Source organism: Nanorana parkeri, unplaced genomic scaffold (assembly GCF_000935625.1).
Source record: "Nanorana parkeri isolate BGI_ZX_2015 unplaced genomic scaffold, ASM93562v1 scaffold1337, whole genome shotgun sequence".
Lineage (NCBI taxonomy): Eukaryota > Metazoa > Chordata > Amphibia > Anura > Dicroglossidae > Nanorana > Nanorana parkeri.
Window position 1 is genome coordinate 163,839 of NW_017307605.1, and position 19,524 is coordinate 183,362.

The 19,524-nt window shown below is 39.9% G+C and overlaps 2 protein-coding genes across 3 annotated transcripts in view; one reads left to right on the forward strand and one right to left on the reverse strand.

Annotated features, from left to right (window-relative positions):
* Positions 1 to 291: 291 nt before the first annotated feature.
* Positions 292 to 18,477, reverse strand: LOC108797796 (cytochrome P450 2C15-like). Its single transcript, XM_018569453.1, has 9 exons — positions 18,297 to 18,477; positions 9,185 to 9,347; positions 6,392 to 6,541; positions 5,557 to 5,717; positions 4,734 to 4,910; positions 4,436 to 4,583; positions 2,686 to 2,873; positions 1,414 to 1,555; positions 292 to 550 (listed from the first exon to the last, which is right to left on the reverse strand). Exons 1-9 carry the CDS (start codon positions 18,474 to 18,476, stop codon positions 351 to 353), a joined length of 1,509 nt encoding a protein of 502 aa, XP_018424955.1. The 5' UTR covers position 18,477; the 3' UTR covers positions 292 to 350.
* Positions 16,469 to 19,524, forward strand: part of LOC108797800 (cytochrome P450 2G1-like) — a 28,418-nt gene continuing 25,362 nt past the window's right edge. The window contains exons 1-2 of one of the 2 annotated variants that reach the window (XM_018569460.1): positions 16,469 to 16,546; positions 17,903 to 17,914. In XM_018569460.1, coding sequence (XP_018424962.1) covers positions 16,469 to 16,546; positions 17,903 to 17,914 — 90 coding nt within the window. Of the gene's footprint in view, positions 16,549 to 17,902; positions 17,915 to 19,524 lie in introns of both variants that reach the window. The other variant, XM_018569459.1, reaches the window with a different exon arrangement.

A 19,524-nucleotide genomic window follows, 5' to 3' on the forward strand; every position in this document is an offset into this window, starting at 1 on the left:
GGGCACCTCCCTAAAATGAGAAGGGCACCTCCCTGAAATTGTTTTTTTTTAGGTTGGGATCCCTGGATTCGTATAAAAACCATAAGTATCTAAAATAATTATCCAAGTTTATCTTTTAAAAATACAGAATATTTTGTTACTAGGCAATGATAACCTACTTAATCTTATACATTTTTAAAAATTAGTGCTGCTAATGTAAGCTAGCCCTGAGAATGATCAACCTAATAGAAGTGCTTCATGCAATATGCCGCTGTTGCCCCACACTTTTTTATTTGCATAAACATTAATGAAAATGTATATAATGGAATAATGTAGACTGGATGTTCCAAGTGCTAAAATATAAGACTTCTTCAAGCTCCTCCTTCTATTGTGCGAGGAATAAAGATGATCTTGATGGCTGGTGGGACGTTTTCCATGCCGCTTTCCAAAGGTGAGATGTCAAGATCTTTGGGGTCCACCATTGATTTCAGGGTGAACCTTTGTAGGATAATGGTGAAGAAAAGGAAAAGCTGCATGCGCACCAGATTCTTCGCAATACAACCTCTTTTTCCTACAATAATGAAATCATACAACATACAGTGACACACCTAAATATGCAGATGAAATAAATAAGTGTGCAGTTTTTTTTTTTGTTCAATGAATTTGCATTTCTGTCTACTAAGTTCTATGATTTACTGAAACATGACACACCAAAGTTGTATATGACAGGACAGGAGGCCTGATTTTTGCTAAGTAACACGTATAGGTCTTGTCCTGGCCACCCAGCCTGTGACCAGATTATGAAAGGAGAAGCAGCAGACTTATGACTTCATCTCTGTCACTCTGGTCTTTCCTCTTACCAACATGCCCTTTGCTTTGCTACTGATTAGCTCCTTGTGCTGTTTCTCTCCCCCTTAGTCTGAGCTCTGCTGTACAGGGGCTGCAGGAAACTGATACCAAGTCAAATTTAGGTACTCACACATATTGCATTAAAAAAATGATGTACTAATTAATTCATATTTGCATTAATTTGTGTATCTTTTTGCTGCCTTGAGTTCAGCTTTAAAACCAGTGAATCTCCAAACTGCTAATTACTTTACTCTCCTGAAGATTGCTCCAGCCTGCATAGAATCATATAACTCAACTGTCTACGTGATTCTCTACCAACTACATCTATTTACATGCAGACAGATATTCACATTGGTGACTCTCATGATTCTGTCATCCCTAATCATAAATAATGCCCGGCTGATGATAAAGCATTTACTCCAATCAACATAGATGGCACTGCTTTATCTGCTACCATTAATTGCCCTTCCCCCCTCCTTCTTTCTACAAAAGCTAGGATGTCCTCAAGATAGAGCTACAATCGTGAGTGACTTTGTGAACCACAACATTACCCAAATATAGTTAGGTGTTACAGCACTTTATTACCTGCAGCAAATGGTAGAAAAGCATCATTTGTCTTAAATTTGCCATTTTCATCTAAGAAATGTTTGATGTTGAATTCTGAAGGTGTTTCGAAATGCGAGGAATCCTGTAATGCTGTGGTCAACATTGGAAGCACATTGGTTCCCTGTAAATAGAAGAGTTTTATAGCAGGGAGTTAACAATACAGAATGTTGCTGTCAAACCTCATTTTAATGTGGGAATGCAGATCTGCTTCTGTGTCATCTGACCACTGCCACTAATGATGAAATAATAAGGCAAATTAAAACATATTAAAAGGCATTAAAAGCAATGTAAATTATTTTTAATGACATTTTAGATAGATGTTTAAGAGATCGTGAAAAATCTTAATTTAATTAAAATAATCTTTTAATTTCCGCACTGCATGATTGGTAATGTTTTACATATATGGTGGTAGCCAAATTTGTCTTTTCTTCTTTCTACTTTACAGTGCCCCATCTCACATTACTGAAAACAATGCACTGTCTATGTGACTGATAAATGATCCCAACAGCTATTTAGAAGTTAGGGTGTTTTTGTACTGGCTAATCTACCCTCCCTGCTAATCTACAAATATATGCATTTAAAATCTGAAAGTCATGTCAAAAAGTATTTCATGTAAACACTGCACAAGTAACACAAATTATGCACTTAATGAAAATACCCTTTTTACAGACAATGTTTTTTATGTGAACATAATGCCAGTTCTGCTTCAAAGTCCGACTCCATCCATAATGTTTAATTTTCTATTAGATCAAGTGGAGAGTGGTTAGAGGTATTGTCAGGGTTTAATTTCTGTCTGAGTCTTATTGGAGAGATTTACTCTCACTTTCACTGTGTTCCTTCAGAACAGGTGATGGTCAGGTGCAGCAAAAAGACAAACAAAAACACATTTTTAGTAGAGTATGGGAAGGTAAGAACGTTTGGCAATATTTTTTATTGCTGCACTTGCTTCCCTCTGACAACTGCACTGCTCACTTTCTGCAATGGCATCACAGAAAGTAAGGGAAGTCTCCCCAATTGGGCCACAGTCAGAAATATAATTCAACAAAAATTGCATATCTTCCCCACTCTATCCAAAACTAAAGAAAAATAAATAAATTACAAAACCAGAAATTGAAAAGTGGAATAATAACATTTTGAATTTGATTGAGTGCCCTAGGTCAGTAGTCTGAACTTTTTTTATACATCGAAGCCTGTTGTTGAATGTTTTTCTGCGTTATGTGTAAGCAGTCCTCATTGACAGTGTTTACGTACCTTAGGTATGTAGTAGCCATGGAAAGTAATATTTCTGCTGGTGGCTCTGGTAAAACCCATTGGAAAGATGTCACTGTACCTTTGGATCTCATGGATAAGAGCGTTCATGTATGGCATCTGGCTCTGATCCCCTGCTCTAGGTTCCCGGCCTTGGCCAATCACTTGCTCAATCTCTTCATGAATCATATCTTTTAAGTATTCAGAGAAGAACATAAGATGTACTGAGTTTTCTGTTTCTCACATTTCATCCACCTCCCTACTTACAAAACTAATTTATTAAAAAAATGTATTGAAGCAAACTATGCAATGGACCAGAAAGCAGAAAGTGCATATCAACATTGGGCAACACCTCAGTGACCAAGAACGGCAGGTCGCATGACAAGGGATCACTTTACTATTGGGACCCCATAGCAATTACATGAACTGTTTGCCTATCTAATAGTGTAAAAGCTCCATCAACGATTCTATCAGCTACTGCTGCAGATAAATCATCACTCACTATATGAGACAGGTGGCAAAAAGCAGGTATCTTTTCAACTAAGTAATCCACACACCCTAATATAACATTAAAGTCTCCCTCCATATAAAATACTTAACGGTCAACCCCATGCCTAGATGGGGAATGTTGAATATTAATTGAGGTGATAGGCACTGTGGTTATGGTTTTGTTCTCATAAGGGTTGGAGGTTAGGGTCTTGCTTGACAGTGGTTTTGGAATCTTCTACAACTTTACGGTACATTACGTGAGATAGGACAACACCTACTTTATTGAAATGCCACCGCTGAAAGTGATACATTGTGACAGCTTACTAGAATCCAATAGACCTAGACTGGGGTTTTCAGGGCAAAAGTGGGATGAAAAAAGAATAAAGTGCCAGGCTATGGTGGACAGTCAAGTTACATGTTTTATTTCTCACAAAGATTAAGATAAGTGTTAGTATAGTATAGTATAGTATAGTACATCTCTTTATCTTTGTGATAAAAAAAATTAACTGCAGTGTCAACTGGCGCTCTCTTCTTTGTATCATACCACTTGAGTAGAGCTTTGGCTGGCAGGTTTACTTTGAGTTTTGCCCTATATGATGTAGTTGATGTAGTGTATTAACCAGGGTGGTATTCATTTATTTCTGCAGAAGACTATGATGGTATAGCAGGAAATTAGGATTTTACCGTATAACAAAATCCAACACAGTTTTTGTTATTGCCAATTAATTTGGTGCTTACACATGGGAGTTTCAAGTTATAATTACCAAATTTGGTTGAACCAGGCACTGAAACAAACGAAGAATGTCTTTATTTTTTCACAAAGGTATTGTGAGAAGTGAGGACTGCTTGGCAAAAAAAGAGGTTCCACCTGACTTAGAAATCCTCTTCATGGCTAAAGCCATTAGGAATGTTAGGTTCCAATAAAAAGAAGGATCCCCAGTGTGCCTCCTATTCCATTTGTGCCTTTCGGCCCCCACTGCTGAGTCAGTCCAGGCAGTTTTTTTGTTAGGGCTCATGTACACTGCCTGTTGTTTGCATCTGAGCTGCTATTTTTGCCTCATACATGTCAACTCAAAGAAACTCAAAGCAACTTCATGAACTTCAGAAGAAGATCTTTATGCTTATCTAAAAGCCAATTCAAAGCAACTCAAAAGTGAGTCAAAGTATCTTAAAGCATGCTGTCTTTGACCCCCTCCTGAAACTGAATCCTGTCTTCAGAAACCCTAAAAGGTACACCCCACTAAAATTACTTCATCTATTGTACCTTGTAGCTCAGGATTCTTTATCAGTATTAAGTATCCAAAGTTTACAGTGACTGCAGTACTTTCTGTTCCACCTAAGAACATATCATAGATTGATGCTTTGAGGTTTCTCACAGTAAATGGCGTTTTTAGACCAACAGTCTTCTCTTCCTGTAAATAAAAATATAGTTCAGCTTTATGCTTGCTTGCTTTCTTACCAAGAATAATGTAATAGTTATGCAAATGTGTGCCTGTGAGACCTCTCGGGCTTCAGAAGCAGGTTTGGAATGCATGAATCTATCGATCTAGGTGTTGTCTGACCTGTCTCATCCTGATGAGGAAACAGTCGATATAATCTCGAGGACAAGCCGGATCCAGAGTCTCCTGGTGAAATTGGATGCTATCCATCAATTCATTTTCAAGGGGCTCAAGAAGAGTAAAAATGCTTCTGTGAGGTCCTGGTAAATAGCTCATGATTTTTGGGAAAAGGTCATACAGCTGTCAAGAAAGTTAATACAACAAGATTCAGTTAAGTAGTAGAACAAAAAATATACTCAGTCCATAAAAGAAGTATAGCTAAAGCCAAGACTTTTGGGGTTGGGGTGGGGAGTGGCTATAACTATCATCTTTTTGGGTCCCTTTGGGAAGATTTCTCTTCACTTCCTGTCCCTAAGACACAACCGAAAGTGAGAGAAAGTCTCCCAAAAGTGAGAAGCTTTAACAGTTTTCACAGGAACAGATGTCTTAGTCGCAAAATTTCCCCTCACCTGTCTGCGTCCAATATTTTACATCTGGAAATCCAGGGATTTACGTAGTCACAACTTTTATCCTCCCTCAACATACAGCCATTAATTTTAATGTGAAGAAATACATGTACTTGGGGCTTTTGCCAGTGGAAATATGCTGGCATTCATGGTATACGGGAGCCGTCGTCCATCTGCAAGAGCCCTATAATGAAAGCCCTTGCTCTACCTAGGTCTGTAGGGCTAAATCAATGCACTCAGCAGCTCAGGCAAATGTTGCAGAAATCCAGGTGTCTGTGAATGAATTCTCTCATCTCTTAACTAGTGACATTACCTGTTCTTGTTCAGATGTCATGTGAACCATGGTCCTAATCTCTGGGCATCAATGATAAAATCCTCACCTGGCCCCAGAAAGATGAAGCAATATGAAAAGCTTCACGTGACTTCTGCAGGATTTCCATCCACTTTTTGTTATTGTAGTCATAGCGAGTCCCCATTAATAAATTGGCAAGGATATTAGAAGAGGCACACATCAAGGTGGTGCTGGGCTCAAAAGGTTCTCCTAAACATAAGAAAGTAGTGTAGTTAATGGAAAAGGATATTGTAGCATACGCGTGCTGTATGTGCAAATACCTCTATTTCAACTGTTCAGTAACACATTAATCACTAGTGGTATACAGCCTTGCTGTGGGTGATACATAGTAGAGCTCAATGTGTACTCACAAGACCAGAATCTGCAATTACAATCCCTTCCTCTTGCAGTGCCTGACAGCTAACAGTATCTAGCGCTCACCCATGAGGGAGATGCTAGATTGTTTGGGTCCTTTTGCAGCTCTCAGTGATGACCCGCACTGCAACTGGACCCAAGTGACACCAACAAAGCTTAGTGAGACTGGCTTCAAGCCTACTACAACATATGCAACAGTGCCCGTGCAATGATGCATATGTTTGCAGAGATGAAATTGCAACAACAACTTTGCAGGGATGAAAATGCAACAAACTGAAACATGTAACCGTTGCTGCATATATTGGTGCTAAATCTAGTCTGCTAACATGCCTGTTCAGGACTATGGAGGATTTCAGATGGAACTCCTATGTGGTATAGGTCAAAGTCAGGTAGACATATGACTAACATTTGGAAAAAGAAAACCTCAATGCCATTTAAAAGACATTTCAGTGAAACACTAATGTTTTCTTATCTGGCTGTAAAAGAATGTGAAGGCCCTTAATACTCACCATTTAATTTTCTGAATTGTTCCACAATATGATGCGCCTCCTCCACGATGGGGTCTTCTAAACTCTTCTTACCCATTCCAAAATCTTTAAGAGTCTGCAGGGAAAACTGCCTTAGCTGCTTCCATGTATCTCCATTGGTGAAAGATAAGCCTAAACAACAACAGAAAAATAACAATACTAAAGTGTAATTGGAATTAAATCAGTACAAAGCAGGAAGATAAATATGTGAATTGCCATTACCTCTCCTTCTAGAAAATGCTATTTTCCTGCCTGTCATGTGGATGCTATGGTTTTTATTGTTTACTAAGTCCCTGACTAGCAGTAATTATAGAAATAAGGATTACCAGCTTTTCGCTGGCTTTTCTTTACTGTATACTTCTTTGAGCCTTGGTCTCAAAGCCAGACCATGCAAATAAAGTATCATTTTTGTATGTAGGTCTGCAAAGGTAGACCACGTTATTAACTATTTCTCTTTAGGTTATCCTTTGTATTAAAGGCACATTTCCCTCAAAACGAAAATGAGGTCTTGAGATGTATTTAGACAGCACAATCTGCTCTGGCCTTTAGTTAGTCATCCTGGCTTTGTCAGTATTATGGGGATAAAAGAACCCCATTAGTTTTGTAATGTTCCACCTCCTTATCCTGTACATGGTGTGTTCACAGTAGGCTAAGCAATAGACACGTGCACAAACCAGGGAATCAACTACCTCAAATGTTTTGCAGGATTACTTTCAAGGCAATACTGGAAGTATGAATACACACACCTATAGGAACAGACAGACACAAAAATTAAAGTGGACCATGCATCAGATATATTTTTGATGTTATGAGTGTGATTGCATGATGAAGTAATGTGTAAAGGTAACACTTAAGGTGCCCATACATCTTGTGATCATGGGACGAAACCTTTCGTCCGATGATCGAACCATCGTATAATCTTCGTATGTCGGCCCCATCCTTCCCCGATTATTAATTTCAACGTACGGAAACGCCACCAACCTTGCGCAAATCGTAAGAGCGACCGAAGTTTTCTAACCTGCTGGTTAGTCAAAATTCGATCGATTGTAAAGTATTTGAGGTTGTACACTGCCCATCAACCTTACGAATATCGGACGAAAACGCGATCGCATACGAAAAACGACAGATATAAGGTGTATGGGCACCTTTACAGGTATTTATTACTATCATGACCACAGTATACGCTATGACACAGATCACTCCCAGCTGCAGCTGCTCGTCTTGTGAATTGCTGCAAAGTTACAATATTGCAGTCAGACACAGGAAAAGCTGAACATGCTGAACAACATTATGAAACCCACTAAGTAAAAATATAATACATTGCAGATTATAAATCCATAAATATAGTTGCTAAATTAGTGGCGTTTTGTTCATGCTTTTTTACTTTTATTTTTACCTGGTAATCTGGCCAGTAAATTTGTTTTTTTCAACTTCCTTTAACAGACAAAGCTAGTTAGCAAAGGAGGCAAACAGAGGGTGGCTTACAATAGTTAGCTTTTATTTATTTATGCAAAAACTTTATCCAAAAAGGGAAAAAATGCTGTAACTGCTTAAAAAAGTGTTAAGGTGCCCAAACACTGCACGATTCTCGTACGAGAATCACGGGAAGTCCCGCAATCGTATGAGAATCGTGCAGTGTGAGTGAAGACATGCGACCGTTTCTACTGTACGATCGCACGTCTTTTGTCTAAGGAGCATGCTAGAAAACCAGCCGAAAATCTTACGATTTTAGGCTGGTTTGTGGCATGCTCGGGAGACAAATGCCGAACGGGCCGGTGTGCGCATGCGCACACTGCCCGTTCAGCATTGTGGTCATCGAAAGCCCACCCCTCAGGGGGGCGGGCTTGCGATGATCGCAAGTACGATCTGACTGTCCAAGATGAGCAGATCGTACGTTTTTTAAATTACTTTACAACCATCGCAAGACTAAGATCTTGCGATGGTTGAAAAGTGTATGGCCACCTTTAGCTGGTGTTTGGATTTAATTTGTTAGTGAAGTCCATCTCAATTTGCTAGTGCATCTAACACTACCCTCTCCACTGAGTGACAATGCTGCTGTCCAAGGGTGGTGTCATTGGTCCTCCATAGAATGAAGCCACCCAAAGAAAGGAAGTATGTTAAAAAAGAAAAAAAAAACAAACGCAGCCACCACATTTAAGGATTGCTAAGCTAACATATACTGCATTTTGTGTTTTCTTGATTTCTGGGTGTAGATATTTTTTAAAGTATACCTATGGCCATCAATCTAAAACAATGTGCTATAGCAATTTATTATAAGCACGCCTGTACTTTTTTTTTAATTTTCTCTTAGTCCCCCTGCCTGTAGCTTGTCAATCAGCACCTAGCCACACCTAGTCACCACCTAGCTTTGCCCACTACTATCTGGATTGACAGCACTGCCTGTGTTGCTGAAGCACTCCCACTGTGAGCTGCGGTGTATGGGGAAGGTAGTATTTGAGACACAAAAAAGGAGAATTTGACTCGTTCAAGAAAAGTAATGGAAGTTTCTGTTTACTTTATAAGGCTTGTGCATCACATAGTAACTGCATTTAGTACATGTTTAGATTGCCACACATGACCCTTTAGTTGCATTTTAAGGATTTAGGTAGCACAAAAATACTATAACTATATACTATTGCAGTATACTAAGAATTGTCAGGAATTTATACATAGATACTTACAAAGTTATTGAAAGGCTCACTTTAAATGCTAGAATAAAATGTAGAGCCAGTCAGCATTTATTCAGAAGACATCTTTTATAGCATTACTTCTCACCTTCATATTTGAAGAGACGGTCAAACACAGGTATTGATCCTCGATTAAGAAAAGCGTCACCATAATCAGTAAATACCTCCTTTAAGGCTTGATAACCAGTAACAACAACAGTAGGTCTTGAACCAAAGTGAACAGTGCAGAAGGGACCATACTTTTTGGATATCTGTAGAAGTATTAAAGCATGTAATTTGATGGTTTAGTAAAGAGTATGCATTTTGCATGTCCTCTATCAATTAAATGTCTACTTCCCTCCTCATGTATCACTTCCCCCTCCCTTTTAGATTGTAAGCCCCCAGGGGCAGGGCCCTCCTTACTATCTTGTCTTGATTTGTATTGTGATTGTAATGTCTTCCTTATATTGTAAGGCGCTGCACAAACTGTTGGCTCTATATAAATCCTGTATAATAATAATACTTATATTTAAATCGTTTTTAAAAGTATTTTGACTTTGTAGAACATAATATGGATCCCCAATCAAGGAGATCCCACCACCATTTCAAATGTGTGACAATGTGATTTAAAATCGTTTGTTTATTATCTAAATTTAAATATATCTATCAATATAAATGACACACAAGTTACAAAAATACAAAAACCAAGTAAAAAGATGGCACTCGGCTAGAGTATGTATAATAACTTTGAAATAGACACAATGATCAGTGCACCCCTTCAATGAATGTTTGTCCAAAAAAGAGAAGAAAGGTTCCCAATAACAATAACAATATCCATATCAACAATATTGATATGGATCGATCCTTATCAAAGGAAATATAATGTAGCACTCACAGTTATGCTGTTGGGTCATGCAGCCAGGATTTTCCACTGTTGTGTATCCGAAGAAATGCTGTAGTATGAATAACCAGACTTAAAAAAGTCTTAACAGGGAGACATTCAATGATGTTTGTGTTCCTGGAATGGTATCCGGTATCAAAATGGAACGTCACTTTAGTTCCAGTTTGTGAGTGTGGCCGCAGACCGGAAGCTTCTACTTCTGCGGACCCTAGGTCAATGGGGATCCATAGTGAATGCCAATAAAGATACCACTAGGCTCAGGTTGTAAGCAGAGCAAGTCCAAATGGCGGCTAAATGTCAATCGAATGGCCGACTGGAGATATTTGAATTAGTATTTAGCCTGGGAATGAGTTGTCATCTTCAACAAGGGGTGTCTATAGCCGAGGCCATCCAGACAAGAACGCCAAGTCTTGACGCCTTTCACCCCCACCGGGGCTTCGTCAGAAGGGCGTGGTGCTTTTTTTCACATGGTTTTTGTATTTTTGTAACTTGTGTGTCATTTATATTGATAGATATATTTAAATTTAGATAATAAACAAATAATTTTAAATCAAATTGTCGCACATTTGAAATGGTGGTGGGATCTCCTTGATTGGGGATCCATATTATGTTCTATTGAGTTATATAGAAGACTCACCACCTGATACTATAGGGTCTATTCACGAAGCTGCCGAAGGATCTAGCCGTAGCTTCGGCCGATCCTTTGGCTAGCTTCGGCCCCAGGACCCCTTTGGTTCAGCAGAACCGAAGGGGTGCTGTACGGGCTATTCACTATAGCCCGTACAGCTCCCGAACGTGGCCGAGCGGCTCAGTCGAGCCGAACGCATATGCATCGGCTCGGCTGAGCTGTGCTGAAAGCCGAAGCTGGCCGAGCGGCCTGCTTCTGACAGCTGGGCGGAGCCAGCCGTGATCTTACGGCTGGCTCCAGCCAGTTGCAGAGAGATCAGCGTCCCTGGTTACCTGCTAACCAGGGACACTGATCTCCAAACAGATAACTCTCCCTGGCGCCCCGGGAGTCTCCTGCTCCCGGCCGCCAAGGAGAGAAACACTGCTGTTTCTTTTTTTTCTTTATTCTGACACGGAGCGATGTCAGAATAGAAAAAAAAGAAAATACATTTTTCCCATTGAAATACATTGCTACATTACTATTGGCTATTTCAATTTGTATGCAATTGTATGTTTGTTGAACATTTGTTTTATTACTGGACTGTGAAACTGACCCCCAAATTGCACTTGTGTATTAAATTGAATCCTGGAGTCAATTGGATGTTTACATATCATACATACTGTTAATAATCCCTCAAGCAGAATTTTCACACCTCTTCCTGGGCATCTGTATAATGTTCCTATTTTGAAAGTGAAATGCTATTGTTTGCCTTTAGTAAATTTGCAGTTAAGTGCTTAAAGGAGAACTATGGGGGTCAGTGTTTTTCCCCATAGTTCTCCTTAGGGTAACGGGAGGACACAAACTAGCGTCCTCCCGTTACCCTAAGCTCAGTATACCGCGAGCTACAGCTCGTGGTATACTGAGATGCCGCACCTGGAGCGGATCCCGACGTAGATGACGGGATCCGCCCAGCTGCGTGAGTGACAGCTGGCTCTGCCTATCTAGAGGCAGAGCCAGCTGTACCCGCCCCCTCCCCCGTCCGTTCCGCCAGTCAGCGCTGGCAGATCGGAGAGGGGAATCCAGCCCTCCCCCTGTCACGGCAGAGAGCCGTGACAGGATCGAGAGGTGAGGGAACCCGGTATGTGTTCCCTCACCTCCCAATCTACTGAGCCGACCTGTGACAGTCTCATTGTCACAGGTCGGCTTAGAACTATGAGGTGAGTGGAAATCACTCATCTCATAGTTCTCCTTTAACCTGCAATACAAACTTCATAGGTAAGTTTGATCTGGTCTGGAAACCTGAGTTAAGGTTGAGGTGAGTTCGAGGTATAGCCCGATTCATGTTTATGTTTTGTTGAATGAAATTTAATTCCTTTCTGAAAATATGCGTTGTTATCCTATTCAGGTTATGGCAGTAGTAGCTTTGCATAACAAGTTGTATATCAAGGTCAGATTTGTAATATTTTTAGAGCAGTGGACCCACAATCATTGTGCCACCGGTGCAATACACAGGCTTTGCCTCAGGTTCAGGTCCATACATCCATACAGACTTGCTATTATGGGGCTGGAGGCTTTGCAGCTGGACTACAGATAGGGATGTCCTCACCGCTCTGTGTCTAGCTGCATTCCTTCCTTTGCCCCTTTTTTCAAGAGATACTGTGATGTCTGGCTTCAGATATAACAGAAGGTGCTGCCATATTGACAGGATGTGCATCTTTGAGACTTTCACTCAAAGCACAGTAAGTAAGAGGTATTTTCTGGGTGGATCCATGGACCTGCACACTCAGCGTTTCCACTACCCTCCAGGATCTTTCTCATTTTCATATTATAATGTTGGGAGGTATGATTGTCACTAGTGTTACTCTTATTGCAATTTATTGCATATTGTAAGGCTTGCCCATTTGTTTCTCACATATTGCACTCTCTTACTCACATTTTCAATCTTTCACTCTCTACTGGAATCTTTCCTACCCCTCTCAAACATGCACTAGTCACCCCAATACCCAAAAAACCTTCACTGGACCCTACCAACCTCAATAATCTCAGACCTATCTCCTTACTCCCATTCACCTCTAAACTACTAGAACGCCTTATCTACAACCGCCTGAGTTGCCACCTCGCTAATAACAACCTTTTGGACCCCTTTCAGTCCGGCTTTCGCCCTCAACACTCCACTGAAACTGCCCTCCTAAAACTCACCAATGACCTAATAACAGCTAAAAACAACGGCCACTACTCCTTACTCTTGCTATTAGACCTCTCTGCTGCTTTTGACACTGTTGACCACCCGCTGCTCCTCAAAAAACTCATTCAGGGAAGCCTATCCCACCTCAACCTAACCACTGAACCATCACATTCTCAAATAATTCATCTCCTCACAGCTACCTCCTTATGTATCATTTTCCCCTCCTCTTTTAGATTGTAAGCCCTCAGGGGCAGGGCCCTCCTTACCATCTTGTCTTGAATTGTATTGTAATTGTAATGTCTTCCTTACATTGTAAAGCGCTGCGCGAACTGTTGGCGCTATATAAATACTATGTAATAATAATATTGCAATAATTGCCCATTTGTTTCCCACATTTTTTAACAATTGCCGTTTGTTACCAGCATATTTAACAATTGCCAATTTATAACTGTCCTTGCTTGTCCAGAGGACCATACTACTAACCTTTGCAGGACTGTTGCAATGAAAGCATGTTGGTATCTATTATCCCCATGTAATATTACCACAGTTAGCCCCTCAACCTGTACCCAGGAATCTCAGGCTTACTGACATCTAAAAGTTCTATGTTATGGTGACTTGTGGGCAGGAAATAAGGGCACAGCTCATTAAGAGGGACGCAGTCAACAAAAAAAATCTAACTGAAATTCTAACCTTTCTCTTCTTCATCAAAAAGGTTTACTTAATTTAACTTTAGACTTAATAGCAACTATAGAGCTTTACAATTATTTTTTAAAGCGAAATGTTGGAGGGTTCTATTGCTGCATTTTGTCTCTGTTGGAGCTTTTAGCTCTCACTAGATTTGCTTTCTACACAATATTTGGAAATAGAAAGGGTTGTGAAACAATACCAGGATACTGATGCTGGAAAACCTTTCATGACTTCTCTTAAAAGTGGAAATATTTTTTTTACTACTCACAACAAATAAATTATTCCTAGTTGGGAAGAATTGCACAGCCGCTGTTATTTTAATAGGTACATATATCTTCCTATACAAATTACCGTGCAATAATCTTGAAGAAAAAAAGATTGCTATGTCTCTCACTTTGAAGAGATTTCCTCTCATTTATTGTTGTGTCTCCAGAACAGCAAGTGAAGGGAAATCTTCCCAGTGGTAAACAGAGAGCTAAAAAAAATGGTAGGGATGTTAACCATGTAATTCTCTATTTAAAGCAAAAATTTAAAGTTTAAAGGCTGTTTGCAAGAGGTTGGAAAATTGGGGCCAATTTTAAATTCTTTAGTTAATGATAATATAAGCAACCACGGAACCTTAGCTTGAACTGAGATATATAGCCAAAGTAAATACAACCTTAACGTTAAAAGACCAAACAAGTTCTTCCACAGCAGCTGCAGTTTTTTTAGATATTAGAATCATATGAATTTTACACTCCCCTTTATCAGGGCTGGCACTAATGCATCAGAGTGAAGCTGCAGAAAGTTACCCAGTATTGGCAGAGGGAATGGGCCAGGGGGCATTATAAGACTCGCTTGAACTGATGTTTGGAAAGTTTCCTGGCACATATTTTTGGCTCTTACTGATCATGTTGCACAAGCATTGTTAGTCCAAGGTTTAATCAAAAGAATAGAATACAATGATGAAGAAAGTTAAAGCTAGATGACACTCAACAATGGTGTGCATAAAAAAATAAAACTTTACAAAGTTGAATGCAAAATTAAAGTAATATACAGGTGAAACTCGAATAATTAGAATATCGTGCAAAAGTTCATTTGTTTCACTAATGCAACTTAAAAGGTGAAACTAATATATGAGATAGACTCATTACATGCAAAGCAAGATAATTCAAGCCGTGATTTGTCATAATTGTGATGATTATGGCTTACAGCTCATGAAAACCCCAAATCCACAATCTCAGAAAATTAGAATATTGTATAATTATGACAAATCACGGCTTGAACTATTTTGCTTTGAATGTAATGAGTCTATCTCATATATTAGTTTCACCTTTTAAGGTGCATTAGTTAAATAAATGAACTTTTGCATGAAATTCTAATTATTCGAGTTTCACCTGAAATAATAAATATCATAACATTTATGTTGAGCCATAAACACATTTAAAACTAAAATATGTAACATGAAAAATATAAAAACTGTTTGTAAACTGTAAATTCTAAAAAAAAAACCAAAACCCAGGACTCCTATCTTCTAAAGACAGCAGTGCCATATATAAATAATTGTCACCATTGGTGTGCCTCTTCTTGCTGGACTGATTTAGGTGGCCCAAATATGATGTCAATAGTGTAGGAAAATGTGTGTGGTCAGGAGTTCTCATGAGATCCCAACCTATGCATCGTGTGACTGATTATGTCACCTGTCACTAGAAATCCATTCATTGGAATCTAATGTCCAATGACATCCATTCATTGGTAATCCAGTGTCCGTTTAGGTTACCCCTGATCTGGCATGTTCAGGTCCGCCAAAATGAAACTCTGTTCCATTTGATTTTCTGGACCTGGCTGGAGTCAAGGGTAATTGGATGTAAATGGACACAGGTCTGTTTAGATCTGGCTGTCCATAGATTAACACTGAGCTTCCGATCAGATCCCCCTGAAAAACTGACAGGCAGACATGATAGGAATCCCCATGTGAAATCACATCACATAAGAATCAATGAGAGCTGTCTTGCTCCTTTAGCTTCAGTATTACAGTTTTGCACTTAAAGGAGAACTATAAGGTGAGTGATTTACACTCATCCTCATAGTTAGAGCCGGCACGTGACATTGTAATTGTCACACGTCGGCTCTATTGATCGGGAAGTGAGCGAACACATACCGTCGCTCGCTCACTTCCTTATCATCTCCCTGCAGAGAGTGATGACTGACAGTTACCGCTCCCTGCAGGGGTTCCCCCCCTCCCCTCTCTGATCCTTCAGCGCTCACTGGTGGAAGGGACAGGGAGGGGGTGGGCACAGCTGGCTCTGCCTCTAGATAGGCAGAGCCCGCTGTCAATCACCCAGCTGGGTGGATCTCGACAGTATTGTCGGGATCCGTCTCGGCTGAGGCGCTCTCAGTATATAGCAAGCTATATCTCGCTATATACTGAGCTTTGGGTCACGGGAGGACGTTAGTATATTTTCTCCTGTGACCCTAAAGAAAATTATGGGATAAAAAGGTTACCCCATAGTTCTCTTTTAGTAGTATTGACTTAGCTTAGTGCATACTCGTAACAGATCAGTGATTGGACAAGTATTGAAGACGTAGGTTTAGTATAACAGCCAGCAATTTTGAAAGGTCAAAAGTCAGAGACTACATGCAGTATTATTCTCATGACAAGTTTTCTTTAAGCATCGGTTAAGAAACAGATTAAAAGCAAAAATTAAATAGCAATTGGTCCCTTTTAAAACATATTTGTGACTTGTTTAAATGCCAAAAAAAAAAGTTGTATCCTTAACTTTTTTTAAATGCGGTTTTAGGTTGCCACACTTTATATGGCAAGATTGCATTTGTTAATCCTTTCTTAGAGAGTTCCCGGACCCTGTCCCCTTCCTCCTATTCATTCTCTATCAGCTCTTGAGAAATATGTGGCAAACAGCCAGCGAGCACTGCAGGACTCAAAGAACTCGAGATTCTGGCCCCTTGGATGAAGTCCATGTGAACACAGAAGCTGTAGTTAAGCCGTACATGAAATCTTGCACTAACAGCAAACATGGAGGCATTGGGATGCGGGACTCTCCTCCTCACTGCTCTGCTGTGTCTTATAATTCTTTATTTTATCTGGAATCAGGTGTCTAGGAAGCAACGGCTTCGCCCGGGTCCTTCCCCGCCCTCCCACTTATTGGGAACCTGCTACAGGTCAGGAATGGAGACATGGCAAACACTCTCATGGAGGTTAGTCGGTTTCACTGATAAAGTATAGTGTATTTACAAACTTTGCATATTCTGAGTTATTGTTGTGTTTTATTTAAAGCCGAAGTATTATTTGCTTATATTTGCCTTCCCTGGTCCCTCCTTTCCCCCTCATCAGCATACCAATGACATTTTTTAAAATAAAATCTTTCTGTTTTCCTCATATACCTTATTTCAGGGCTCAAAATTTCAAGTCCTGAGCTACTAGCCAGGCCTTAAGAGTTACTCGCCACCAGTTGCCCCACCTAACCCCAACCCTGCCTCGGCCTTAACTCCGCCCCTAAACCCACCCTCTTAAATTATCTTATGAAATTACACTTTTAAATGTTGAAGGCAGAATAAAGTTACAAAAATAAATATTAACAACAACAATATTAAGATAAAGCAATGTAAACATTGCAGTGTTAGGGACTGGCAGGGTGCTGTACATAGCTTCCAATAAACATCACATCATCCTGCCTCAGTAATCTATCAAGAGTACTGAGCCATGATGCAAGCAATGGTCTGGCTCTAGGAAAGAGGTATGCAAATATTAAAATGCCTTTAAAGGTGTTCCTATGCAGACTGCATGTGCATGCATACGACCTTGGGTAACACAGACTTGTGATACTGAGGCTCCATAATTGAAAGAACTGAAATTTAATGAAGGAAAGGGTCCAGCCAGGGACAATTACGCAGAAGAGGAAAGTGGTAAACAATGCTAGATGTTCTCCAACCAGGAAATGAGGCTGGCTCTATCTGACTTGCTGTAGTTTTGTTAACACGCATTGTGAGAAGCTCACAGTGTGCAGTGAAATCAAAGTAAGTAATTTCAGTACACAAGGGAAGGCTGGAGTTCAGCTTTTAAAAATGCTTTGGCTATGACCTTAATATTTTACAAGCTTGCTCTTCCATATTTAATTATGGTATTTAAGAAAATATATAATGCAATAAAAACCACATTCTGATCTGACAAGATCGCTGCTCATTTTATACAAGTTTTAAATTCTTTAGTTAATGATAATATAAGCAATCACAGAACCTTAGATAGAAATGAGATTTATAGCCAAAGTAAATACAACCTTAAAGGAGAACTATGGGGTTAAGTTTTTTCCCCATAGTTCTCCTTAGGGTAACGGGAGGACACAAACTAGTGTCCTCCCGTCACCTTAGGCTCAGTATACCGACAATTGTGCCGGGATCCGTCCAGCTGCGTGACTGACAGCTGGCTCTGCGTATCCAAAGGGAGAGGCAGATGTACATTAGGGTAACGGGAGGACACAAACTAGTGTCCTCCCGTCACCTTAGGCTCAGTATACCGACAATTGTGCCGGGATCCGTCCAGCTGCGTGACTGACAGCTGGCTCTGCCTATCCAAAGGCAGAGCCAGCTGTACCCGCCCCCGTCCGTTCCGCCAGTCAGCGCTGGCGGATCGGAGCGGGGTGGAGGGAATCCACCCCCTCCCCTGTTACCTCCCGATCTACTGAGCCGACCTGTGACAGTCTCATTGTCACAGGTCGGCTAGAACTATGAGGTGAGTGAAAAGCACTCACCTCATAGTTCTCCTTTAACGTTAAAAGACCAAACAAGTTCTTCCACAGCAGCTGCAGTTTTTTTATATATTAGAATCATATGAATTTTACACTCACCTTTATCAGGGCTGGCACTAATCCATCAGAGTGAAGCTGCAGAAAGTTACCCAGTATTGGCAGAGGGAATGGGCCAGGGGGCATTTTACTTCTCCTCCGTAAGAACTTTCCATAAAACAGGACAATAATAAAAGAGATAGCCCCCACCAAAGCAGCTCTTACACTGTGAAAGTCAAACATGTTTGCAGTTTTCACTGATCTGCGATTGTTTCCGAGTGCAACTGGCTTTTCCTCCTCTTAGCAGAATGTTTTTCTTTCTAGCCAGCTCCTCCTACAATGAGGAATCTGTGCATTGCAACTGAACAGCTTGCATGTGATATAGTAATCAAGTAAAGTAAAGAACTGGACTGTGGGCCTTGGGAGAGCTCATAAAACTCGCTTGAACTGAGAAAGTTTCCTGACACATATTTTTGGCGCTTACTCATCATGTGGATCATGTTGCACAAGCATTGTTAATCCAAGTTTTAACCCTTTCGCTGCCAAGCCTTCCGGAACATTTTTCAAATCAGCTGGCCAAGCCATTTTTGCAATTTCTTCCTATTGATTTGATTTTTAACTGCTGGGTTGCTAGCGTTTGTAAAAGACCCGCCAAACCATATATTTTCTGAAAGCGCAGGCCCGGTAGAATAAAAAGATGGTGATACTAAATTTGTAGGGCCTGCGATAATTGCGCAAATGTTTCTCAAAATAGTATTAAAGCGATAAAAATACACAGTTCAATTGTTAAAACACACCAAAATCAGTATTCGTGCACAAAAAATATATTTTCTGACTAAATCTAAAAGATAAAACTGTATTGAGTTAATAAATAACAAATATTAGCAAATTTGTAATTGCGCCTTTTTGCGAAAAGGTAAAAAAATGAAGGTATGCAAAACTGTAAATAATCGACTTATGTAAAAAATTGTTTTGGTGTTTGTGTTGTGATAAAATGATACAGGTGTATATTTAATTGCAACACAAGGCGTCACAAAGCTTTGCCATGCGCTGCCACAGTTAATGTAATGTTTTTTTTTAAAGAAAACAAATAAATAAAAAAACATCATGCACTACGATGCGTTCTAACAACGCACCGCAGCACATGTGCATGGTGTGCACCACAATATGTGTATGTTATATGGGGGGAGGGAGGGGTTGTGCTTTTTCTATTAGTTATTTATTTTTACACATTTTTTATTTATTTTAAAATAATTTTTATTTTTTTTACTGTTTTTTTTTTACTGTTTTG